General features: G+C 51.9%; 1 protein-coding gene across 3 annotated transcripts in view; it reads right to left on the reverse strand.

Annotated features, from left to right (window-relative positions):
- Positions 1 to 26,285, reverse strand: part of Ano1 (anoctamin 1) — a 148,977-nt gene that overhangs the window by 73,171 nt on the left and 49,521 nt on the right. For all 3 annotated transcript variants that reach the window (XM_021191183.2, XM_029543971.1, XM_029543960.1), the window contains exons 2-3: positions 18,858 to 19,003; positions 9,394 to 9,726 (exon numbers count right to left, since the gene is read on the reverse strand). In XM_021191183.2, the coding sequence (XP_021046842.1) occupies positions 9,394 to 9,726; positions 18,858 to 19,003 (479 nt within the window). The remainder of the gene's footprint in view (positions 1 to 9,393; positions 9,727 to 18,857; positions 19,004 to 26,285) is intronic.

Here is a 26,285-nt window from a genome sequence, read left to right on the forward strand (position 1 = left end):
CAGCACTCCCACAGTAGGAGGAGCCTGGGGCATGGCCAGGTCCCTTCAGCCACAGCCAAAGGCTGCAAAGGACTGAGTTCTATCCCTACTCCTAAATCCTGAACTACTACATTTGAAACCACAAACTTATGGGCATAAGGCAGGGAGGGCACAGCCTAGCTAAGCCACAGGGACCTGTGAAGGGACAGGTCCCAAAGAAGCCTCCATCCAGAGGAGAGGTAAGGTCAATTCAATTAGAACTCAGCTGAGGAATTACAGGCCTGAGCTCCAAATGAAAGAGCTTTGAATTCACTAGAGATGGTTCTAGAACCATCTTTACAGAAGAAGGCAGGTATGGTGGCTCATTCCTGCAATCCTACCACTTGAGAGATTAAAGCAGGGTTCAAGAGGTGTCCTGTGGTGCTAGCCTGGACTACATACTGACTTCTAGGTCACCCTGGGCTACATTGTGAGACTATCTCAACAACAAACAAACACAGAAAGAAAACTAAACTAGAACTTTGAGCAGGCAGGTGACCCAAGTCCATAACCCCAGACAGGCAGGAGAGTCAGGCATTCAAAGCCAGCTTTACCAACATAGCAGGGTCAAAGCTAGCCATGAGATTCCATCTCAAAAAACAAAAACAAAAACAACAAAAACAAAACAAAACAAAAAAACTAAATAAAAGAAGGAGGAAGAAGAGGAAGAGGAGGAGGACAAAGAAGAGGAAGGAAAAGAGGAGGAGGAAGAGGAAGGAGAAGAGGAAGAGGAGGAGGAGGAAGAAGAGGAAGAAGAGGAGGAGGAGGAAGAGGGAGGAAGAAGAGGAGGAGGAGGAGGAAGGAGAAGAGGAAGAGGAGGAGGAGGAAGAAGAGGAAGAAGAGGAGGAGGAGGAAGAGGGAGGAAGAAGAGGAGGAGGAGGAGGAAGAAAGAAAAGGACAGGGGTAGGAGGTTCCATGAAGGGTTCACGTGACTGAGGGCACCAAGTCACCACCTCATCCTCGTGCCTGGAGGCCTGCGTACCAGTTACTCAGGGTAATAATGGCAACCTACACCTACCACTCACCTGACGCCTTGATTCCCACCTGCCTTGCCCACTGGCAATGGCTGCCTGCACAGATGTGAGCTTGAGACAGACAGCTCTGCTTCCATGTGCCCCTAGGATGACTGCCTGCACATGGCACAGAGTATTCAATGAGTAAGTGATAGAGGAATGGGAGGGGCCTCTCTTTAGTACTATAGACCAAGTGGGGACAGGCCCGGCATCTGGCCCCGTTCTCACTCTCTCTCTCAGACCTCCTGGTCTGCCTCAGTGTACCCCTGTGGGTGATGAGGGGATGGAAAGGTCTGTAGACACTTGATCCAGATGTTTGAGCAGCAGGTGTGGCATGGGAACTCAGTCTGGTGCTCCCTTGTCGTGCTCACACTGCTCCTCCACCCACACAGCTCCCAGAGGGTGAGGCATGGCCCATGGGGTTGGGATATGTTGTCACTAGTGTGGGGCCTGGGTGGGGAAGCCTTGCACGCTAACTGGCATGCTCGCAGTGTGAGGGAGCCTTGGAGTCCACGGCAAGCGTAGGTTTGGGAGTAGGGGTGCCTATCTACCCTTATGGCTGCCCTCTTGATGCTCTCCTCAGATTTTGGGCACTGGGGAACCATGGACTGGGCTCCGTTGTCCTTTGTCAAAATATGGCAGGGACAGGCCCTGGATCTGCTTTTCTCTAGTCCTGGGCCTGAGGCCTTCCAGATGACAGACAGAGATGTCAGCTAGATGTAGATCTAGCCATACCTCTGCTGCCATTGAAGGTGGAGCCATCCCCCTGGGGCAACCTTCCGTGAAAACCAAAAAAAAAAAAAAAAAAAAAAAAAAAATGCTGGCTACAGTTAGGGTGAAAAAAAAAATCAATGCACTGTCTTCAAGATTCTGCAAAGCTGGAACCAGGACACAGAGCCACAAGCCGTGCTGTGGCAGCCAATGCAAACCCAGAGAGGACACTAGAACCGTGTCTTCAGGAGGTGGTGACATCCACCTTGTGGTGGTCACCAGGCCTGGCTTGAACTGGCTTCAATGGCTTGGTGAGAAGGAACAGGCTAGATACCCTCCCACAAGGACTAGGTTCCCTTTCATGAGCTCCACAAAGGAACAGTGGTCTTCTTCTGACCCCAGGGCAGTAGGTTGGTGGTTGATAGAGAGCTTGAGGGTACAGGAGGATTTAAACCCCAGGAATGGGCAGACACCATGGAACACCCCATGCTCCTGTGAGCATGTCTGCTCCTCTGAGTTACCCCGAGGCGCATGGAGAAGGAAACTGAGGGAGAGACAAGGAGGACTCACGAGGAGTAAGGACACCCACGAAGGTGTGATGGCTTCAGCTGTCACTGTGGCCTTGGGGCAGTCAGCCCAAGCTCTGGGAACACTACAGGGTTTCAGGAGGTCCTGGGTGGGCACAAAACCAGCTGCGCTCACTGGGTTTAAACAACTCAGGGCCAGGGAGAATCAGCAAGTGACAGAGACAGAAGCCAGTGCTCTTGGCTGGGGAGCATGAGCTCATTAGATGGATGACAGACAGGTCAGCCCTGCTCACCTCAATTACAGACATAAACTTCAAGACAGGAAGGCCTGGAAAGGACAGGAAGCTATTAAAAAGTGACACAGCCAACTTGGGGAAGAACCAAACAGAACGTCTAGAAATTAAAAGATTCATACTGAGAACTAGAATTTTGACATGGTGTTGGCAAACAGAGAACCCCGAAGAAAGCGGGATTAGAGGGCGGGTGTGGGCTGGAGGTATCTGAAAGGGCTTGGGGACATTTGCTTACTTCCATGGGGTACTTCTGGGCTGTGGCCTACCTCAAGCTTTCCAACTAACAGCTGCCAGCAGGGTTCCAGGCAGACTCCTGCAGGCCTGGCCACAGAGAGGGCCTCAGAGGGCAGCCACATGGGACTGGGATTACCTGAAGCCACCTATCTGCTTCCACTAGCCTAGGGTGAGCTGTATAGTCAGGTGGAAAGGGCTGGAGAGACTCAGTCAGGGAAGTGCTTGCAAGCATGCTGGAGGTCCTGAGTTTGATCCTTGGAACCCATATTGTGGATCACGGTAGCTTGACCCCTTGTAATCCCACTGCTGGGGGAGCAGAGGCAAAAGAATCCCTGGGGGCTGATCAGCCAGGCTAGCCTAATATCAGTGAGCCAACCAGAAACCTTGTGTCAAAGAACAAGGGGGATGGTTAGGGCTCTATCCAGCCTGAACCTCAGCATCACAGCATTGAGGGGCCAGTTCTCCCTGGGAAGAGATGGTGGGGGAGTGCTGCACACATTAGAGTGAGCCACTCAAAGCCAGGGGTCTACAGCCTGGAGCCCAGGGATAGGGTAAGAGGTGAGTTGATTGAGCTTATGTTCCTACACTTTGCCAGGAAACCCACAGGGGTAGGCTGGAGGCTGCTTGCTTCCAGGCCTATGAAGGGATAGTAGGAGACACGAGACCCCTTAAGTCCAGGGTCAACGGCCTCATCTCATGAAAGAGCCCGGGGCTGCGAGCCTCCATCATCCCCGCACATCACTGAGCTCTAGAACTGCCTGCAAACAGTGGAGATGGCAGTAATGGGTGCTCCTGCCCCTAACCATGCCCAGGGACCATGGCCACCCTGCCCTCCAACTTCCCCAGTCAACTTGCAGAGGGTAGGAGGGAGTGGTCACAGGCAAGGAGACCTTTCTCTATTCTTCTCCTCAGGGACAAGAGTTCTCATTTGGCATCTGCACGGAGGCACCTGAAGGGAATCCCTGGATGCCTCCCCCATGAAGGGCTTCCAATACCCAGAATGCTCCTGTGCATTGCTCGCTCCTTAGAGGTGGCCCCAGCATGACTATAGCACCCATAGAGTGACAGCCCCCCCACTTCAGAAGCTGTGTCTCCCGCAGGCTCTGTGTCCTTTCCCCACCCCAGCTTGGCATGAATTCAGCGCAGCGGCATGAGATCAAACAGGCACTGGTGGGGTTCTGTGTCCACTGACTTGGGGGAATCTGCCAAAGCCAGGGTCAAGTGCAGTGTCAGGGCTATGAGGGCCCCGGCCACCCCCAGTAGACAGAGCCAGGGCTTAAGACTGTGGTGTTCTTAGCAATGACCCCGAAGACATAAATAATGCCTAGCAGGCTTTAAGGCTCTGCTTCAAAAATGCTAATGGATTTTCTTGGAGGAAAACACACTGGTCACAAATTTCTCTTGTCTCTTTAATGGGAACCCTGGAAGCTGATCCCGTGGGGAGAGGTGTGTGTGTGTGTGTGTGTGAGAGAGAGAGAGAGAGAGAGAGAGAGAGAGAGAGAGAGAGAGAGAAACAAGGAAGGGGAGAGAGGGGGAGGAGGAAGAGGGAGAGAAGGGATGGGGAGGGAGAGAGGGAGGCAGAGAGAAGTGCAACCAAAGAGGGAGCTAGGAAGGAACAAAGACAGAAGAAAGAGAAAAAGAAAACGGGACAGGCAGGAGGTGAGAGAAAGAAAGAAGATACAGATGGTGTGTGGGGGGCGAGAGAAAGGGTCTTAAGACCTCTGCCTCATGACAAGACCTCTTGCCATTCCCTCCCATGCTGTTCATCTAGGGCTTCCTGACCCCTCAAGGGCAGCAAGTGGTGAGAGACTCCCATGGGGCAAAGCATCCCACCCTGGGCTCTCTCTCTAAGGCATCTTGGATTTCTCCGGGTGGGGAGGATGGGGTGGAGGTGCTGTGACTCTACAAGTTCCACAGTTATACTGGGGCCACCTCTGGGGACTGAGCAGTGGGTAGGGGCATTCCTGGATGTTGGGAACCCTTTCCTGGGAAAGTATCCAGGGAGACAAGTACCCTCCTTCATTGCTCAAGGGATAGTCTAGAGTCCTGGGACTACTGATTCAAAACCTGTGTTTGCACAAGGGTCTGCAGGGTGCATTGTGGCCCCATGAGAAGGCAGGTCAGCCCAGCCAAGGCAGACCTGTTCCTATGCTAGGCTGCCAGCCCACCTTGTGCCAGACATGAGCCCCGCTTCTCTACCACAAACGCTGAAGCCCTCTTGCCACCCTGCCTTGTCCCCACTTGAGAACAGAGAGCTTTGTTCACAAGGTGGGTTTAATGGGCTGCATTCCCTCAACAGTTGCTCGAATGCCGCTCCCAAGACTTGTGGGTATGCCCTGATTTGGAGAGAGGGTCTTTGCAGATGTAAGCAGGCTTCGATAAAGTTGAAATGGGGTAGGGTGGGCCCTAAACAAAGAGACTATGAAGCCAAGGAGGGGACATATGGGCTACATCAGAAGAGGCCAGAATACAGCTCTACCCACATCCTGATTTCCAACCTGTGGCTTCCAGAAATGCAGTTCACCTAAGAGCTGCTCCCCTGCACGGTAGCAATGCCACAGGCCACATGTCATTCTGAACACCTTGGGATAGTAAGTTGGCCTCAGTGAGAAAGCCAGCACAAAGAGGCTCTGGTCTGCATGGGGATCCCAGGCCACTGCTCCTAGTCAAATTCTGCCAACCCACACTCTTGAAACGGTCAACCTAATAGCAAAAAGCAGAAAAATCCATCTCCAGAGTGTTAGCATTATGTCTTTAATCCCAGCATGAGGAGGCAGAGGCAGGAGACAGGAGGCTCTCTGAGAGTTTGAAACCAGCCTGCTCTACATAGCCAGTTCTAGAACAGCCTGGGTTAGATATCTACCTCCCGTTTATACACACACACACACACACACACACGGGGGGGGGGGAGATTTATCTAATATCTAATCTAATGTGGTCATATCTAATGTGGTCATCTTTCTGGGAACAGACTGTGACCCCAACTTTGGTAACATCACAAACAGTGTAGTATATACCCACTCTTCAGCTGCCTGTAGGAAGATGGAGATGTTTGCAATGCTGCCTCATGGCCAGCTCACGAGGCTAATATCAAGCACAGGACACCTCATCTCCTTCAAGGTCATTATTCACCTTCCCTTCCAGCCTTGGAAACAGAGGCCTCCTGGCTGGTGGTAATTTAGGGTGCCAAGCACGCTCAGCAACATCACAGTGGCAGACAGTTTTAGTTTTCAGAACTTGAGAGTTACCATCAGCCCAGCAGAGCCCAGGGATGCCGTTAAAGGTCAGATGCCATGGCGCTCAGGTTGGGAGACCACCTCCGATGTCACACGTATAGGGTGTGGGAGGGCATGGAGTATTGGGGTACTTACTGGGATCTGGAAATGACCTACCCACAGAAGACATTGGGGGATCCTGGTCTAGGCTTTCTCATTACAAACTGCCAGCCCTCAGACTCCCTGTAACCTGAGCACACCCCGGAAGGCTCATTAGCTCTTCACCCCCAAACAGGCCTGACCTTGCTGAGCTGGCCCTGTCTGATAATCTCAGCAGCCAGAGGCCACTCATACCTCTGTGCCCAAACAGCCCATCCAGACCCAACTTCTGCTCCACCCGGGAGGACAGAGAGCAGCTGCTAACTGTGGCCCTGCCAGCCCTGTAGTCTTGCAGCTTCCAGCAGGATGCTGGGACCAGGGAATGAATGACTTTAGGGCTCTGCAGGGAGACCACTCAGTATTGTTGCCTAGGAAGCTTGAACTGGAACCTGGAAGGACTCAGGCTCTGTTCACAGAAACTGGGTGTGGTGGCGTGCACCTGTAACCCTGGCACTGACAGGCAGAGACCTGTGGGTCCTGGGGCTTTGCTGGTTTGCCAGTCTAGCTATAATGGCAAGTCCAAGCCCAGAGAGAGAAGCCCTCTTCTCAAAAATGGAGGGGAGGGGTTGGGTGGCTGGGAGATAGTTCAGCCCTTGGTGTGTGAGTTTGAAGACCCGAGTTCAAATCCTCTGAACACATGTAAAGGTGGGCACAGTGCCATGCATCTCTAGTCCTGGCACTCTTACAGCAAGACAAGAGCAGAGAGACAAGATGGCCTGAGCTATGCAGGACAGTGGCGAGCATCAAAGAAGCTCTGCCTCAAACTGAACCAACACCTGAGGCTGTCCTCGGCACACACGTGCACACACATGCATACACACACACATGCACAAGCACACACATACATACACATGCATGTGCACATGCACACACATAAGTACACATACACGCACATACATACATACATACATACATACATGCACATATACACACATGACAGAAAACTTAGACTCTCACATACTTGGTCTCGTCATGGTCTCACGCCCCCCCCCTTTTCTTTTTGTGCTGGGGACTGAGTGTTGCTTTCAGGCATACCAGACAAGTTCTCTACAGCTGAGCTCCACCCAGTCCCGCATTTCATTTTTTACTTTTTCACTTTTTTTTTAATGTGTGTATTTGCCTGTGTGAGTGAGTGTCTGTGCACCATGTGTGTGCAGGAGCCTGTGAAGGCCAGAAGAGGGCATCAGGTCCCTTGAAACCGGAGGTACAGATGGTTGTGAGCTGCCATGTGGACGCTAGAAACTGAACCTAAGTCCTGTGCGAGAGCAGCCAGTGCTCTTGACCGTCTGAGACAGCTCTCCAGCACCTCATATTTTGTTTCTCAAAAGGGTCAAACCAACGGCTGCAAAGACTTATTCAGCTCTAGAGCCAAATTGTCTGTGAAATTGGGGTCATTTAGGGACAAAACTAGGTCTTCTATATAAAAGTCAGCAACCCCCTCCCCCCTTGTGTTTGCTTTCCATTACAAAGAGGAGAGAAGCCATCACATTCTAAAACCCCTTTCTTCCCTCCTACTTCCCTCCCTCTCTTCTTTGCTTTTATTTGTTTTGCTTTAGCCCAGGCTGCCCTCAGCTTCCTCATTATATCCCATCCTCTCTCTGGTGTTGAAGCTTAGGTGTGCACCCTCATGCCTGACTTGGACATACAGTACACAGCCAACAACGATGTGTTCCTCGCACATCACTGAGTGAAGGTTTTTGCTATCGCTATTCTCCAGATGGGGAATCCAAAGCCTTCTGTTCAGAAGTTGGGGTCTGACAAGTCAGTCTGAGTCACCCATGTCAGAGGTCCCACACCTGGGAGTTTCAAATTGCTCCAGGAAAGAACTTCACAGATATCAAGAGGAACACACAAGATACACAGCTATGGGGTTCACAGTGGGCACTGGATGTCTCAGCTGGAGGCAGACCCCGAGCTTTTGAAAGACCCTATCCTTCCTCCAGGAATAAAATGACATGCACAATAAACTCTGCATGGCAGCAGTGTGTTCCAAAAGCCCCTGGTGGCCTGAGTGGACAAGGAGAAAGCCTGACACAGCCCTGCTCAAAGTGACAGAGGTCACAGAGAATCTTTGATAGCCAGGTTCTAGCTGCCAACCTTAGAGTCGAGGACCTCTGAGTCCTTGCCAGCCTCAAACCTTTGCTGCCCGACCCCTCCACTTCCTCATGCACCCCAGGAATTGCCACAGGAAAAAGCAGAGAGGATCTGCAAAGGGAAGCTGACCCAAGAAGGTGGACGATACCCCAAGACTGAGTTACACTGGGCAACAATCTCAGTGGGTGTGTGCAGGTGCACGTGCACATGTGTGTGTGTAGGTCAGAGGACAAATTCAACTGTCATTCCTCAGGTAATGTCCATCCTCAGATCTGGGATTACAAGTGTGTCCACCAAGCCTGGTTTTTTACACGGGTCCTGGGGACCAAGTTCAGGTCCTCGAGCTTGCAAGGCAAGTTCCTTAGTCACAGAGCCATCTTTCCAGCCCTTCCTTTTCATTTTTAAACAGTTTCTTGCTATGTAGCCCAGGCTGGATTTGAACTCTCAATCCTCCTGCTAGTCTGATTACAGGGATTACACTTGCCCATTTCACTTACGGAGCAGGGGCCTTTCCCCACAACCTCTTGTCCAGTGAGAGGGTAAGATGTCAACCAGGAAGCACGCAGCAGTTGTCTGAGTGGTTAAACGCTGCAATGATTTGAGCCACTCTCTGCAGCTGCTGGAGACAGTGGGTCCTTTGTTCTTCCCACAACCCTAGCAAAACTTCTAGACTTCCTGAACGCAATGTTACAGAGATGTGGGTCTCAAAGCAGAGACCCCAAGATTCTACAGACCAATCCAATCTCTTCTTTGCAGGTTGAGAAACTGAGGCTCAGAGAAGGCTGAGGATGTCCAGGAGAAACCTCCCAGAACGGCTCCACACTCTGCACCTCTGACCCAGCAAATCTTCCCATGCAGGGCACTGAGCTGAGGCAGGAAATGGTCTGACCTCAAGGTCACAGTCACTGGCTCGGCTCTGCCCCAGGCAGATGAGGTTGCTAGAGGAGGAGGCTGGCTTGGGACTTCCCAGAACTGTTTAGAAACCATTTCTAGCCCACTATGGCCGCAAGAGCGGAGCTAAAGGTGACCTGCCCTCTCCCCACCCCCTGCCCCCACCCCACCTTCTGCAAACAGACCTGCCCAGCCCATGTCCACCTGTCGTCCCCAGACAACGTGAAGCCACACTCACATCCTCGTCGTTCTCCAGCTCCAGGCCTGCCTCTAACAGGTTACCCTCGTACTCCTCCCGTCTGAAGCGTTTGTCATCTTCGTGGTAATCCATGGGGACTTCCTGTGAGCCCGCATCCACAGGGCTCCCCTTCCCGGGAAGGGGCTGGTCCTGCCTGACGCTGCGGGTCCCCAGGACCATGTCATTTTGTAGTCCCCTCCTGGCCAGAGTCCTGCTCCCAGAGGCTCTCTTGTGATGGTACACCAAGATGTAGTCCACCTTCCGTTTGCCATCCCTGAAGTATAGGCCATACTTGCATTCGGCGTCTGGGTCCACGGACAGAGAGTTCAGCAACTGTGAGGCGAGAAAGAGAGATGTGTTCAGTCTGGAGTGGTTCTCCAGGGGTCTCCTGGTAATGTGCTTCCAGGTGGGTATCGTACTCATCCAAGTTCCTGGTCACTCAGCAAACATGCCAGGGTTCATAGTCCCACTTGTTGGAGACAGATATAATCTCTGATACAACACGTTTATTCATGCCTGCATCCACTTCCTCCTCACTGACCGGTGTGTTTAATGCAAACACACAGCAGATTACTTATTTTTTTTCCTTTTCCTGTGTGTGCGCGCATACGTCCCTGTACTTGCACATGTGGGCAGAAGTTGTAAGTCGACAAGAGTCTCCCTTGGTTTCAATTATCTTTTTTTTTTTTTTTTTTTTTTTTTTTTTTTTTTTTTTTTGGTTTTTCGAGACAGGGTTTCTCTGTGTAGCCTTGGCTGTCCTGGAACTCACTCTGTAGACCAGGCTGGCCTCGAACTCAGAAATCCACCTGCCTCTGCCTCCCAAGTGCTGCAATTTCTACCTCTTAAGTGCTGGGATTAAAGGCGTGCGCCACCACGCCCAGCTTTCATTTATCTTTTTAAGGTTCATTTTTATGTGTGTGAGTGCTTGCCTGAAGGTATGTATGTGTACCATGAGCATGTAGTGTCTGTGGAAGCCAGAAGAGGGCACTGGATCCCCTGAAACTGGGTTACAGAGGGTTGTGATCCTTCACCTGAATGCTGGGCACAGAGCCCACAGGTCTTTTAACCACTGAGCCATCTCTCCAGCCCATCTTCCTTGTTTTTTGAGACAGGGTCTTCCACTGAACCTGGATCTCTCCCATTAGACTGGTTGGCCCGTGAGCCCAGTACCCCTCTTGCCTGTACCTCCATAGCATGGGAATTGTAAGTACGTTCATCCTCATGCCCAGCTTTTAAATGTAGATGCTGGGAATCCAAGCTCAGGTACTCATGCTTGTGTAGGGGCAAGCCACCCCTAGCCCTACTGTACCATAGCATATGAGACCTGAGCATCTGTGGGTTTCAGTATCTGAGGGATCTGGAACCACTACTGTGCCATACCGAGGGACAACCACCCCATAGATGCCCACTGTGAGCCAGACCCAGTCCCACGGACTGAAGTATGTAGAAGACATGGTGACTGGCCTGTTTGGGGTCCACATTCTAGAAGGAGGCCCTTGTCTCCAAGCTGTGCCTGGTTACCAACAGGGCCTCCCGATCTTTGGATGGGAAGGTCCTGTCTGACTCCTGGCAAAAATCTGCTGTAAAATCCCTGAAACGGAAGCCCTAGGAAGGAGGTGGTCCATGTGCACAGGGCAGAGCCTGAGGCAGGGCAGAACTGCATTCAGCTCTCTGCAGGCATTGTCTCCCTCTGGCAGCCAGCATCCAGGCAGCATGGTGGTGCCTTCAGGGCCATGAGCCAGTTGGATGATCAGGGCTCCGAAGTGTGAGGCCCTCGTTTACATAGCCAGGATCCTCAGAAACCCAATCCCCGGGTTGGACTCTGGCATGGAGGGATGAGGCCTGAGACCCAGGCATGATCCAGACTGGGACATGGGCTGAGGAACTGCCACCTGTCTCCAGAGCTGGCTTCAGCCCAGCCCGAACACCTGACTCCAGCAGTTTCTTTCTCAGAGTTTAGCAGCCCTGCAGAGGCACCACCCATTCCCCTGGGCCAGCTCTTGGTCCTGAGCATAGCGGTGGGGAGGACATCGCCAGCTACATCTTCCTGGTGCCATGTGAGGCCCAACACAGTGGCCGGCAACTACAGCTGTCTACATGTCCCTTTCGGCACCACAGCTAGGGTACCTCTTCCTGGAACCCTTCCCATTCTGAAAGATCCTAAGCCAGGCAGGGATCCAACCCTTTCCTCCACACAGGGTGCAGCCTCAGTTTCCCCTGCATGGTACTGGAAGACATATCTTTCCCAGTATTAGCCAGCCAGGTTCTGCTCTCTTCTCTGGACAGCTGTCACTACAGCCCCAGTCACAGGATTCTCTACTTCCTCCATATCACCTTGGTCCCCTAAGCTGCTTTATCGTATCCTGCCCATGCCAGAGGCTCAAGCTCCACCAATACCCAGGGGCCTGACCTTAACATACCAGCAGCCAGGAAGCCACTGCCCACCTCCCCCAGTGTGGCCACCCAGAACCCTCAAGATGTCCCCTACTTCATAGGTGACTCTGAAGGGCCATGTATTTCCTCAGAAGTAGCAGAACAACACCATCCTCGGAGGCACAGTGGGCTATGAAGGTGACAAAGGAGAGGGGAGGCAGAGTGGAGCTGCATCTGGTCCAGAGCAGTGGAAGGAGGGGAGAGGGGCTCTTGAGCAGTGTGGCGGGGAGTCATGACCAGCATCCTTATTTCAGGACTACATCTCCTAGAGACAGTAGGGTCTGTGGTCCAACTAAGCACCCATAGCTGCAAGAGACTGGAAGGGCTCTACCTACTTCCTCCATGGTAACTGGGGTTTCATCCATCCTGGTGAGCTCCACAGGGCCCTGGACAGTGGATAATTCACTCGAAGTGCCCCTAAGGGGGTTCTTCCCTGTTCTCTTTGAGTGATACCATCTGGATGCCTATAGGCCAGAGACATCCCTGTACTTGTGTGGCCCTAGGAAGACTCAGGACGGCTGGGTTTGGCTTTGGTTTGCTTTGCTTTGTTTTGTTTTATTTTATTTGGTTCTTTTGAGGCAAGGTCTCCTGTAGACCAGGCTGGCCTGGAACTTGTTATGTAGCCAAGGATGACCTTAAACTTCAGATTTTCCTGTCTCTGCCTTCTTGGTGCTGCAGTTGGGGCATGTGTACCCTCAGCCTGTTTTATGCAGAACAGGGACTAGAACTCAGTTTCATGCATGCTTACCCACTAAGCCACAGCCCCAGACCAGAGGTGTGAAACTCTGGAGTGTCACAACAGGAGTGGCACTCTGGCCCAGTAAAGAGCTAAATTTATGGGAATATGAACATCTGTTCTCAGCCATTAAGGCAAGTATGTGTCTCTCTGTAGAGGGACAGAGGACCCATGTCTGGGGCAGGTCTGGGCCTGGGCCTAGTTTTGGATCCTGTCCACACACCCAAGGCATTTTTGTCCTTCACAGAAATGTTGACACACTTTCTAAGAATGGGACACCCTGTCTTCAAGTGTCCCACACAAGGAGGGAACACTTGCTAGGTCCACTTAGCCTGGAAGAAACTGAGACTGGCACATGGTAGGCCATAGGTGTCTAGCTCGATGCCCTGGGTACCAAATCCCCACCCACAACCTTAGGATTCCAGCTCTGGCTTAGTACTGAGGAACATAACCAGGAGCATGCCTCCATTCTGCCATGAAGTCACTGAGCCACCAGGCAGTTTGGTAAGCAGAGGCTGTCAGAGAGGTCTCAGTGGTTTCTTGCAGGCCCTGAAGTTGGCTGGGCCAGGTTCAAGCCTGGGAACACTGTGAGGCTGGAAGGTCAGTAGGGCCGCCTCCTGCCAGGAGGATTAGTCAGGTTGATTAGGGTTCTGGATGGGCCAGGTGCCTGAGGGGCATTACTGTCAGCCAGGCTTCATCCTGGGGGCTAAGGGCAGGTCCTTCTCAGAATCCCAGGAAGGGCAGAGAAGTGCAAAGTCACTGGGTGATGGCTGCTAGAGGAGTCTTAAAGGGGAAGATGAACCAGGCCCCAACAGGGGGCCCTGGAAGACAAGGATCCCCTGTGCCACCGCTAGGCAGTGTGGTCATGCTGAGCTAAGATAGGCATATACTAATGGGCGATGAGCACACACCTGCTTTGGCTGGCATCCTGATTGCTCCAGAGGTCTCAGTCTCATTTCCAAACAGTCCTGCAACCCTATTAGGCTGGCCAGAGGTCCTGGTAATTCCTGAAGCTGGGACCTTGCCTCCCCTCCGCCTTGTCCCTCCTACCTGCTTTCTGCCCTACTGTGCACACTGTCTGTCCTCTCTTCTGCACCCCCCTCCTTCTCTTCGTCTTTCTTTAGTCTCTTCAAACTGGTTTCCTGGCCTCTTTGTCTAGGATCCAAGGTGCCATGCTAGTCTCCCGTGGACCACCTTTCCAAGAAGTTCTCACTCTCCTCCGCACGAGCCCCTGAGGCTAGACTGAGGACTGCCCTGACACACCGACACCCAGAGTCAGAACAATGGCTACCATTGAAGAAGATGGACAGCCAAGACTTAGCGAAAAGGACAGAGCCTTCCTGTGAGACACACAGGGAAATGACCCCAGGGAGCCACCAAGGAGTCTGCAAGGTGAGGCAGGGATCAGATTCAACTTGAGCAATTGCCTCCTGTGTACATGGCCTTTCCCGCAGGGGTCTGCCTGTCCTAGGGAAAGCACAGGGGACCAAAGTGGGTTTCATCTTGCCTGTGCTCAGAGAGCCGCTCAGCCATGGTTTGGTGGACTGCTCCTAGGACATGGCTCCACCTCCCTGAGACACATGTCAGCAAGCCCTCCCTCACGTAATAGGACTTCCCTGGCAGTCCTCAGGGAGGCTCACTCTCACCAGGTGCTTGGGGCCTGAAGAAAGAGAAAGGACAAGAAGGAGGACCTGGGTTTGGATCCTCAGCACTCATGGAAAAATCTGGGTGCAGCATGCACAGAGTCACTGTACTGGGGAAGCAGGGGCAGGCTCGCTGGTCAGACAGTCTAGAGGAAGTGGCAAGCTCCAGGTTCAATGAGAGACTGTCTCAAAACGTAAAGTGGGGAGTGAGAGAAGTCACCCAATACCACCCTCTGGGACTACACACACACACACACACACACACACACACACACACACACACACACCACATATACCACAAATGCACACACACACATATATATATTCCACATATATACACACATCACATACACCGCAAATGCACACATACATACACACACCACATATACTACACGTACATATACATATATATACATACCACATACACCACACATGCATACACATACACACAACACATACACCACATATACTACACATGCATACACATACATACAGACCACATATACCACACACACATACACATACACCATATACACCACACATGCACACATGCAGGTGGGACAAGGAAAAGGACCTTACTGTCAGATGGAACTATAAGAGAAAGGTGGCAGTGAGTCACGTTTAGATTTTAGAACTGACCAGTGGGAGTAAGTAGCAGGATGTGGCACCAGCACCGCGTGACCATTCCTGGGGGCCTGGGCCTGGGTAATTTGTCCTGTTATACTGGGAAAACTGTCTGTCATCTATGTAGGCATTGGCTTTATAAAGTGAGGAAAAGCCATCTTTCTTCAGTGTTAGTGGTAGCAACTTCTAGGCAGGCAATACGGGCTCCCTGCCTGGAACCCCCAGGGTCTGTGAAGCTGTTTTGAGGTGGGCCTGGGAGACACAGAGGAAGACATGGTAAGTTCCACAAAAGGTACAGAGGTACCAGGTGACTCTGCATGTCCCTTTGCTGGACAAAGCAGGACAAAGAGGCCACTATGAAAACTGCAGCAGAAAGGATGTGGATCGGGCTTTGTGGGTAACCTCTAAATGTTCTCTTTCTCTGGTTAAGAAAAGGGGCACCTTCGTGTTTCTTAGTGATCTCTGAAGATTGTGGGATGGGTGTGCATTTGTGTGTGTGTGTGTGTGTGTGTGTGTGTGTTCATGTACAAATGAACAACAGAAGCTTGTGTCTAGGTACCACTATGTGCTGTGGCCACAGAGAGTGGGAGGACCCTTGCAGGGGTTGAATGTGCGGATGGTTTCTCCTGGGTGTTTGGGGTAAGTGCTCCCGGAAAGAACTTCCCCCGGGAAGTTTTTAGAGAAAGATGGACAGCAGATCCTGTCCCAGCACTACAAACAAGGAAGGTGCCAGCAGCTGGGCAGAGCAGGAGGCATTGGCAGGGCCCCATGTTCACACCCTAAATGTGCTGGGACCCGACATGTGCTTTATCTGCCTCTGTTCCTGGAGCACAGGCTGAATTCAAATAGCCTGTGACAAAATACTGATGCTTCTGAAGGAATCTAAAAATCTCGGAATTTCTTTTAAAACAAGAAAGATAAAATTAGAGGCCCGAGATCTTGCTTCTGGTCAGGAGACTTGGTTTCCAGACTGGTAAGGAGCATCAGAGCCTTGTGGTTGATTTTGAGATAGGGCTTCACTCTGTAGCCCAGGCTGGTCTCCAACTCCCAACAAGTCTCCTGCCTCAGATTCTGCAGTTCTGGAATTGCAACCTGAAGCCACCATGTCCAACTCCGGGGAAACGTCAATGTAAAACTTCATTTTTATTCCAGATGTGTGTGTGTGTGTGTGTGTGTGTGTGTGTGTGTGTGTGTGTGTGTGTGTGTGAGACTCATAAGCACAAGCTATCCATTTCCGATCACTGGGCTTGTCCAGGAATCTATAAACAGAAGTCTCTGATGGTGGATAAGCCTATGCCCTTGTCCCAGCAGGCAGGCTGACACTCACACAGCAGGTATTTCAGGGTGTGGGTATCCCAGGCTATAGAGAACTTGGGTTAAAGACTGAAGCACTCAAAGATCAGCACAGAGAAAATTAAATCCCATTCACCTGGCCTCAGCACAGAGAAAATGAAGGAAACCAGTCCCGTTCACCTGGCCTCTGCCTTCCCAGATGCTCTAACCCCTTGACTGAGCCAACAGAGCCATCTGCCCCCTTTCCCTTGAAATGGAGTTGGTAAGGAGGACTGCCTGGGAGCTGCAGTCTGGGCTAAAGGGTTTTTTCTAAGGCTGTTCCTCTAGGGAAGGAAGGTGTGGCTCACACCCTCTGGCTTTCAAGAGCATTGGGCTTCCTCTGCAATGACTAACGGAGGTGGCAGGAGTGTGTGGGGACGCTCAGAACCTCAGGTTTCAGTTATAGTTGAAGCATGACCCCTGAGTGTGACCTGTAAGGGACCCAGAGCCACAGCCCTCCTGACCTGCAACACTGTATAAGCATCTGGGAAAAGCTATGTGCACAAGAAGGGCCACCGCCCTCCTCGGCTCACCCACGTGTTTCTGGACTGTGAAGACTTTGAGATCAAGAACTCAATGACTTTAGGGGCCACTGGTGGCTGCTAGGTGTGAGCATGTTACAGGTCTCTGGATGGCAATGCCAGTGCCCAGGGCCATTCGTTCAGACTCTGTTCACACAAGTCCCCTCCCATGGGGCCACCTCTACAATAACACCTCTTTATTACCTTGGCAACCACGGTTCTCCAGTGCCTTTAACTGGAGTCCTCATGTTCTGGCCTCTGGGTCCCATGGATGCTACCCAGCTCCTCCCCTAATCCCCCATGTCCATTCACAGGCAGGCTTGCTATGGTTTCCCTCAGCTGTCTTTCAACTGACGGGTAACTTAGGAGTCACCTGTCCCTCTGGGCCTCAGTTTTCCCAATTGTATTAACAGTACCCCCCCCCCTCCACACACACACACCATGTCCTCGTTATTTTGAGTTAGGCAAGCTAAGAAGCAGTTAGCCAACTCTGGGCATCTGTCCTTTGGTCCTGTCATAGACACAGAGGAGCATTCCATCTGATCTCCTTAAGCTCCAGAAGGGGCAGAGCCCTCCCTCTTTCTGGGTGCCCAGATCATCAGGGGCCAGCAAGGCCCAGTAAAGCCCAACTCACAGCTCTATTCAAATGTCCCCCTGAGCTCCTAAGGTTGTTTCTATCCTGTACTTGACAGGAAGGCTCCTGTCCATCAAGAGCTGTTCCTGGCCCAGGCTCCCTAGGACTCTGGTACCACCCAGTAGAACCCCACCTGCCCCTCTGCTGAGACTGACCCCAGGACTGCCAAGACTGTCCACAGCCTGAGCCTGCACTGCCAAGCCATAGCTTCCATTAAGCTTCTGGGTGTGTTCACCCAGGCCCTCAGGCTTTCAGCCCCAGGCTAGGACAGGCTGGGGCAATCCCTCAAGCTGGGCCCTCTACTCCAGTCTCATGCTAGAACCCCAGGCATTGCACAGTAATGCTCCCACTAGCCTAGAAAGGGACCTTGAGGGATGGGGGGGGGGGAGGAAGAGAAAAAAAAAAAAGAAGCTCTTTAGTCTTTGGTGCCTGCTGGGAGTGCCCCGCCCCCACTGGAGCCATGGGAAACTTTGTTCTTTAAACCAGACTCATCAGGAGTGAATCCCACTCCCTCCCCTCCCAACACACACACACACACACACACACACACACACACACACACACACACACACTGTGCCACCAGGGATCCCTGTGACCTGCCGAGTCTGGCCCCAGGGACAATGCTATGGTAGAGGGGGGACCTCTGTACTGGGTTCCCCAACCAGGTGACTGGCTCCAACCTGCTCCCCTACCGGTGCCCAAGGCGCTGGGAGGGGATATGAGGGATTAGATCAAGGTAGGAAGGTAGGCAATCTCTGGGTTGAGTCTGGGTGGCATGTGCCAGCTGAGCTGGGCTGGAGACCTAAGCACTGCAGGCAGGTGGAGTATAGGGACTCAAGCCCCACCGGGTGGAGGCGCAGTGGTCTCGCTCACTCTGGTGGTCACCTGATCCTTAGCCTTGACTCCTACTCCTCCCCACCCTGCTGCTCCTGGCTAAGGGCCTGTAAAGGAGGGTCTCATCCAGGCTTGGGCTGTATGTGCAGGAGACTGGGAACCCCCCCCCCCGGGCTGGGCTGGGCACTGTGGGGACACTGGGACACTCTAGAGATCCCAGGAACAGCAGAGACTTCGAGGGACAATTTTGGGATCCCAGGAACACTGCAAACCCCGATCTGGGCTCTGTGTACACTCTGGGGACCCCAGTCAGTGTGCTGTGAAGATCTTAGGGACACTTTGGGTATTTTAGGGACACCCTGTAAACCTCAGGTAAACCTCAGATCCGGCGCTGTGGGGACTTCGAGGACACTAGAAACCTTAGAACACTCTGTAGACCCCTGGCAATAGGCTGCAGATACCCCAGGGACACTCTGGGGACCCTGGGCAGAGCACTGAGGGGGACCTCAGAGACACTGCAAACCCTGGGCCGGGCTCTGCAAGGACCCTGGCGCTGCGTTCCGCGAGTGGGAGGACGCGCAGAGTATAGCCGGTCGCGTGCACTTGGTTCCGGCAGCAGCGCGTTCCCGGGCCGCACGTGCGTGGGTGGGAATCCCCAAAACCTTACGCGCTGTGGAGAGGTCGCCCGTGGCCGCACCCGAACTCACCGTGCCCTCGGACGGCAGGTAGCCCAGGTCCTCGATGGCGCAGATGTTCACGATGTGGACGCTGCGGTCCTCCGCCGGGAGCGTCGAGTACTTCTCAGGGACCCTCATGGTGGCCTCGCGCTCCCCATCCACAGCCCCGGTGGCGTCTGCAACGGAGAAGCGGTGCTGGCCTGGCGCGGACGGGACGTGGCCGCTCCCTCCTCCCTCGCGACCTCCCGGGCGCTGCCGCCACCTGGCCCGTCCCGAGGGCGCCCGCGCGCCGTGAACTTGGCCGCGCGCCGGCTCCGCCTTAAAGATATAAGCGCAGGGGCGGCGGCCACAAGGGTCAGATTTTCCGTAGAAATTTAAACACAGGAAGAAAGGATTCTGAGTTTTATTTTTACCCGGGGTCAGAGCCCGTTTAGAGTTTTGGTTTTTAAATTTTGAGGGTGGAAAGGATTCTTACTCGAAGGGAAAGTGCCCCAGACCACACCTTAAATAAAAAGGCCCGGAGCTAACTTTGCTGTTTCCTAAGGAGGTGACAGATTAACCACAATGCTATCACCTGGGACCCCTCCTGAGCCTCTTCAGGTGCCCACTCCTGTGTAGACCTCCTCCCCCATCATCATCTCCCAAGTACTGTAGCCCCCCGCTGTGAGCTTTTAGACAATCTCCTCCACAGGGGAGTGTATGTCAGCTAACTGAACTCCTGCCCGCCAGGAGAGAATGCTGCCCGGTTGGTTGGTGGGGTTTGGTTTTGTTTTGCGGAGCACCCTGATCAGACCCTCCAAGGCCAGCTGCATCTCCTACAGTGGCTAGAAGCCTGTTCTTTCTCTCACCCCAGGACCTAGCAGGGTCCCTGCACACAGTAGGGTGTTTTTTAAGCCTCCCTTCCAGAGAAGAAGGAGGAAGAGGAGGAGGAGGGGGAAGAGGAGGAGGAGGAGGAGGAGGAAGGGAGGGAGGGAGGGAGGGAGGGAAGGAAGAGAAGGAGTCAGGCTCCAGGAGTGTCTGCTGTCCTGATTGAGCCTCTGCAGGGGCCACACTTGCCACCTGCCCTACAGGGTGGCCTCTCTTTCCTCTACCTTTCTGGTGGGCATCAGAGTGCTTGTCCCCCAGGACACCCTCCTGGGCTCTCCAGCCTCCCCTCTCACTGTCCGCAGAACCAGTCTGAATCTGGACTTCAGAACTTGCACTCAGCACCTTGTATGGTGGGCTACCAGCTTCCCACAGCTGACACTCCCACCAGCTGGACCTGTAGCTGCATGACCACATTCAAGGCCCCCAGAAGTCATCATGAAAAGTCACCAGGGGCAACCCAGCCTCTGGTGATTCCCAGGCCCTATCTAGAGAGGTGGAACGGGCGGGACAGACAGGAGGTGCCAGGCTCCAGGCTCCCAATTCAAAGAGCCAAGCAGAGCCTTCTCAGGCTCACGCGCTTAGCTATGTGACTGCCATCTTGTCACTGTCTTGACTACCCCTTCTCTGCCAGTCATCTGCTCCCCTTTACTCTAAGCAACTTTGAACTTGGAGAGGTTTTGAAAAGGCTACTGGGTCCTTGAGCTATGCACTCCCGTTAAGTGCCAAGTGCCCTTAAAGTGGGATTTAAGAAATGCATTAAGTTGGCCAAATCCCAGCAGCAAACAGCTCTCCTCCCCCTCCACCCTCCACTGTGCCAGGGGACTGGGCTGGAAAGACACACAGTCACACACAGGATTATGTAACTTCATACTGTTGTTGATAAACAACTGGCATTGTGTAACCGGAGCACACCCTCCTCCTAAATTTATGTTCAGGTGTCAAGGATCTCCAAGGAATCAGCCAAGTATGTTTTTTTTTTTTTTTCTCTTAAAAGAAAAAAAATATAATTGATCAGGGCCTGGGATGTGACCCGGTTGTAGAATACTTAGCGTGTGTGATGCACAGGGTGGGACTTTAGTGCTATACTAAAAATGAAATGTGCACACACATGTGTGTGCACATGCGTATGTGCATATGTGTGAGTACTTGTGTGTGCAGGTGTATATGTTTATGTGTGAGTATGTGTGTGTGCATGTGTAAGAGTGCATGCACGTGCATGTGAGTATGTGTGTGAGTACACGTGTGTGTATGCGTGTATGTGTATGTATGACAAGAAGCTCTGGTGTTCTCATGTGTTTGGGAAGTGACATTTTTTCCTCTAACCCCGAGGGGTTCTAGGGCAGGTATGGCCTCCTGGCCTTGTTCCCAAAGGTCCTGAAAGCTGCCAGGTGGGGGACCATCTCTAGACATGGCAGCTGTCTGTCTTCTCACCAGATAGCACCCAGCCATGGTGTAGGAAGCTGAGCTAAGGCTCTTCTTTCAGGGTTTGGCCTGCTTCCGCGCTCTGCCTTGGCCAGGGCTTGACACTACTTGCTCAGAAGACTGCATTTTCTCCTTTTCCACTCTCTACTTCTTCTGGTTACCTCCCTCTCTGTGGCTTCTGAATGTGCAGTTCAGGGATGACCCAGCAAGGGCAGAGAGGACATGGAGTGGCCTCCACACAGTGCAAGTGTTGGGGATGGATGGGCTGGAAAGAATCCTGAAATGGCTGATGCTGGCCATCAATTTGATAGGTTCTAGAATCACCAGGAGACAGACCACTGGCCATGTCCAGGATGGAGCTTAGATTGGGTTACCAGAGGTGGGAAGTCTTGCTTTGAATGTGGGGGACACCATTCCATGGGCTGGAGTCCCAAAGTGAATGAAAGGAGAGAGCAAGAGGAGCACCCGTGTCCATCCCCCTGCTTCCTGACTATGGACATAAGATGACCATCCTCACGTTCCTGCTTCCATGCCTTCCCACAATGAACTGTGCCCTCAAACTGTGAACCAGAGAAACGCTTCCTCCCTTAAGTTGTGTTTTATCAGAACAATGAGTCAAGTAGCTACTACAGGACACATGCTGTCCCCAGGTCCCCACAGCCCAGGCCCAGAGTTCTTGGGTCTTGAAATCTTGAGGACTACCACTACCACCACCACCACCAACGAAGAGTTAAACCAACAAGGGGGACTACTTCCCTTTGGAGTAGCAAAGTAGAAACAGGTCTTGTTCATTGCAGACCGCAACAGATTTCATCACACCACACCCCAAGAACCAGCTTCTGTCACTGAGACTAATCCCCTCATTAATTAGTAATTATGGCCTTCCTGGCCGGCTGCAGGGTACTCTTTATGATGGGACTCTTACCTTCCTGAAGCACCCTGACTGGTATTTGATGCCAGGAACCAACAGACACCCATGTCTTTGCTGACATTTCTAGTCCTGGGTGTGTGAGTTGGGGGTGGGGGGGGTGAGCAGGAAGTGGTAGGAGGGAGGAGAGAACATGCCTTGGGCAAAGCTTGGAGGGAAGCCTTTCCCATGGCATTTTATCTTAGCCTCCTTGGCTTTGCCCATATGAAAGAGTCTCTTGCCCTCTGTCCTGCCCTGCACCACAGGTCTGAACACATAGCCATCTGCAGCTCAGAGAGAGGAGCAATGAGCTTTTACAAAGTCAGACACAAAGAGGTTTTCTGCACCAGAGAGAGATGATGACTGGTTACAAAGACCCTGGGCTCAAACAAGCACCCAACTCCTTGTAACTGACTGCAAGGCCTCACCATGTCTCAGTCTATGCTTTTATTGGTAGAACGTACTTTTGGATGTCTCTGTGAGGTGGTTATAATATAGCTATGTTTTCTCAATTGAAACATTCCTTTTCCAAGAGTTCCTTAAAGACTCAGAAAGTAAAGGAAACTCATGAGACTTAGGAAGATCCTAAAATTTACAGGACTCAGAAGGCCCTTCACCAGAGTTATACAAGCAGGACAGTAGCTGGGGAGAGGAGACTCCCCCACTGGCTTAGATATTAGAATACAAGTCATGTAGGAGCTGCAGGAATGCTGCCACCTGAGATGTCATTCATGCTGTAGTGGAATTTTCAATAATGCAGCCACCTTTGAGTCACCACGCTCCTATTTAACTGTCTCCGCACATACAGTCCTCTAAATAACCCCAATAAGCTTACTGGTCTTCTGAGCTAGACTCTGGTAGTTTCTTTGGTATGTTGCCAGTGCTCTATTTAGGGTAAATGGGCATTTGCTCACATCTCCCAGGAAAAGTTACACAAAAACATTTCCAGAGACATTGGATCCTGAGGGTTTAGACCTAATCAGTGAATCAATGGTTTGATGGGTTCATAATCTGATGTAGTGACTAGATGATGGTGAGAGGTAGGAGACTGGGCCTAGATGGAAGAAGTAAGCCATGGGGTGATGTCCTTGGGGCTGGACCTGGCCTTAGCCCCTTCACAGACTCTGTATCTTGTCTGCTGTGATGTGAGCCCTTCTCTCAACCACACCCTGCCCATCATGATGGGCACCTCTGATGTGGTTAGCCCAAATAATCAGTCTGTCCCTAAATTGTTCTCTAGGATACAAGTAACTATAACACCCCCATGACATTAGGGATGGGACCATTTTTTGACCCCAAGGACATCTTATGTCTTTGGTCCTCTCTACTCCTAGAAGCCAGTAGCACTTCCTCCTGTTGGTTCCTCTGTGACTTCTAAAAATGGTCTCAAGACCTTGTTAGACATCCCTGAGATGCCCTCAGGTTGGCCAGCATTCTGAGGTCACCCTTGCTGGGCAGACCACATGTGCCATTGGCCTGATAGACAATGCACTTGGCTTAAAGGTCAGACAGGAGAGTGAAACTGGCTCTCTCTCACCAGGGACTGCTGACCCCCTACTGAGAGTCCTGTGTGCACAGGTACAGGTGTTGGAGGTTGGGCAGACAGCCTCTTCTCCCTGTAGAGCTCTGCTTTAAGAGGCACCTAAGGGATAGAAATGAAGCTGCTGTTGGTAGAGAGTTTACCCAGCATGCTGAAGCCCTGAATTTTGGCCCTAGTACTGTATTGAAAGAAAGAGAGGGGGCACCATGATGCATCCTGTGATTCCTAACACTCAGGAGGCAGAGGCCAAGGATCAGAAGTTCAAGGATCAAAGGTTCAAGGTTACACATAGATAGTTGGAGGGCAGCCTGGGGTATATGAGAATCTGTTTCAGAACCACAAAAACTCACCAGCATGTCTGTGACCTTGATTTAACTTGTTAAGCTTCCTTTTCACCTTCAAATCTGAAGATTTATTTTGATATGTATGTGGGTGTCTGTGTGTTCATGTGTGCGCCTGAGTGCTGTTGTCCGCCAAGTCCAAAAAAAGGCATTGGATCAACCTGGATCCCGAGCTATAGGAAGTTGTAAGCTGCCTAGTGTGGGTGCTAGGACAGAACTCACCCAGATCTTCCATAAAAGCAGGAAGAGTTCTTAATCTCTGAGCCATCTTCCCAGCCCTCATCCTTAAACCTAGACTATTGCATTTCAAAAAAAAAAAAAAAAAAAAAAAAAAATCTACCTTAAAATTCTATTTACCAAAGGAAACTTTTTGGGCCAGCATGATGACTAGGCAGGTACAGCCACAAGGTGGAAGAAGGGAACTGACTACTACAAATTGTCCTCACATGCACACTCATGACACACACACACACACACACACACACACACACACACACACACACACTAAATCAGTGGTTCTCAACCTTCCTAATGCTGTGACACTTCAGTACAGCCCCTCATGTTGTGGTAACCTCCAACTATAAAATTATTTTCATTGCTACTTTATAATTTTACTACTGTTATGAATTGTAAAATAAATATCTGATGTGCAGGATATTTGATATGTGACCCCTGTGGAAGGGTTGTTTGACCCCCCCAAAGGGGTCTTGAGTCACACAGAAGTTGAGAATCACTGTACTAAATAAATAAATGTACAAAAAGGAAAAAGAAAAAAGAAAGGAAGAAAAGAAAAGAAAAGAAAGAGGAGGGGTCTTAGGAATGGCTGGTGACTCACTGCAGCCTGAGGGTAGGGACAGGAACAAGGGAAAAGTGAGCCACACATGAGTCAGGGCTGGTGGTATCTCATGGAAGGACCAAACAGATGCCAAACAATGTAGATGACATGGCCTGCTAAAAGTGACTTGACTCTAGAAAGATCTAAAGGAGGCTGTTGCTAACGGAGATGGGATGTCAATCATTTCCTTCCCTCTCATGACATCAGCGCCCAGCAGAGCTGCCCAGCTGCCAGAACCACCAGCCCTGGCATGCAGCCAAAGCCGGGTGCCCAGTGTGAGGGGATTGTGTGGGTCCTGCGGAGCCTGCAGAGACTATGGGACTGTCAGTTTCAGGGGAAGGTCCAGCCTCTCCATGTGTCTGGCTTATTCTGATCCTTGGGAACTCTCTCTCTCTCTCTCTCTCTCTCTCTCTCTCTCTCTCTCTCACACACACACACACACACACACACCCCTTTGAAAACATGCCTAGTCTAGGCTAGGACTTGCCAGCCTCCTGTGGCCTCCTCCCGGAAGCCTTTCTTGTGGGGCTGGGGACATTGACTCAGCTCAGTTCCACCAGCCCTGGCTCCCTCTTCCCAGGCGCCTGGGCTGGCTGCTGCCCCAGCAGGCCTGGTCACAGGCATTCTGCGAGCTAGTGTTTGGCACCCTGTGTGATTTCTCCATTTGTGCTTATTTATTTAACAAGCTTTCTTATTCGAGCTGGCCCAAAGCTGAGCTCTTTACAAATATTAACTTGTGGTCTTACCCTGATTGTGGCTGTCTGTGAGTAGATTCACACCCCTGCCCCTCCTGGGTCCCTTGCAAGGGAGGAGCCATGAAAGGTTCAGGGCCAGAATTACCTTCTCTCTCCATGATAGGATAAGGTGGGAAGCAGGCTGATGTCCATCGTGGCAACACAGTGACATCAGAAGCCCTGCCTGGGCACTAGGGTGAACTTCACCACCATGAACACAGCCCCAGACTCCAGCCAGGTGACCCTCAGAGCCTCAATGAGAGATTTTACATTTCCTCTCCAGATAGAAAGAACAGCGGCTGCCTAGCCTATCCTGTTCTTCCACAGACGGTGTCCTCGCATGACAGGAACAGGTCTCCAGGATGGAGGGACAAATGAGCCTGGCTTCCCATTGTCAAGGCCATGAGACTGTCCCACCCAATTCCAGGACATCAGAACCTCTAAGTACCAAGGGCCTCACTCTCTCGACAGAACATTCTGAAAATAAAGGAGTCAGTTACTGTGCTTCCCAATGGGACCATGGAGGCTCTGCTTTCGGGTACTCTGGCAGTTGGCCCAGCTGCAGAAGTTCAAGGCCCACATAGGATGGAGGCACCTCCGGGTAGCTCCAGTGCACACACCACTGGCCATCTTGCCTCCATGACAGGGTAGGGGCTGGGGTAGACTCCCCGTCCCCAGCATGGATTAAAGGTCTCAACTGGCCACTCAACCTGGGTGGGAGTCAGGGTGGGGTGGACCCACAGAAAGGTGTCACAGGCTTGAGAGAGAGAGAGAGAGAGAGAGAGAGAGAGAGAGAGAGAGAGAGAGAGAGA

This window comes from Mus pahari, chromosome 1 (assembly GCF_900095145.1).
Source record: "Mus pahari chromosome 1, PAHARI_EIJ_v1.1, whole genome shotgun sequence".
Taxonomy (NCBI): Eukaryota; Metazoa; Chordata; class Mammalia; order Rodentia; family Muridae; genus Mus; species Mus pahari.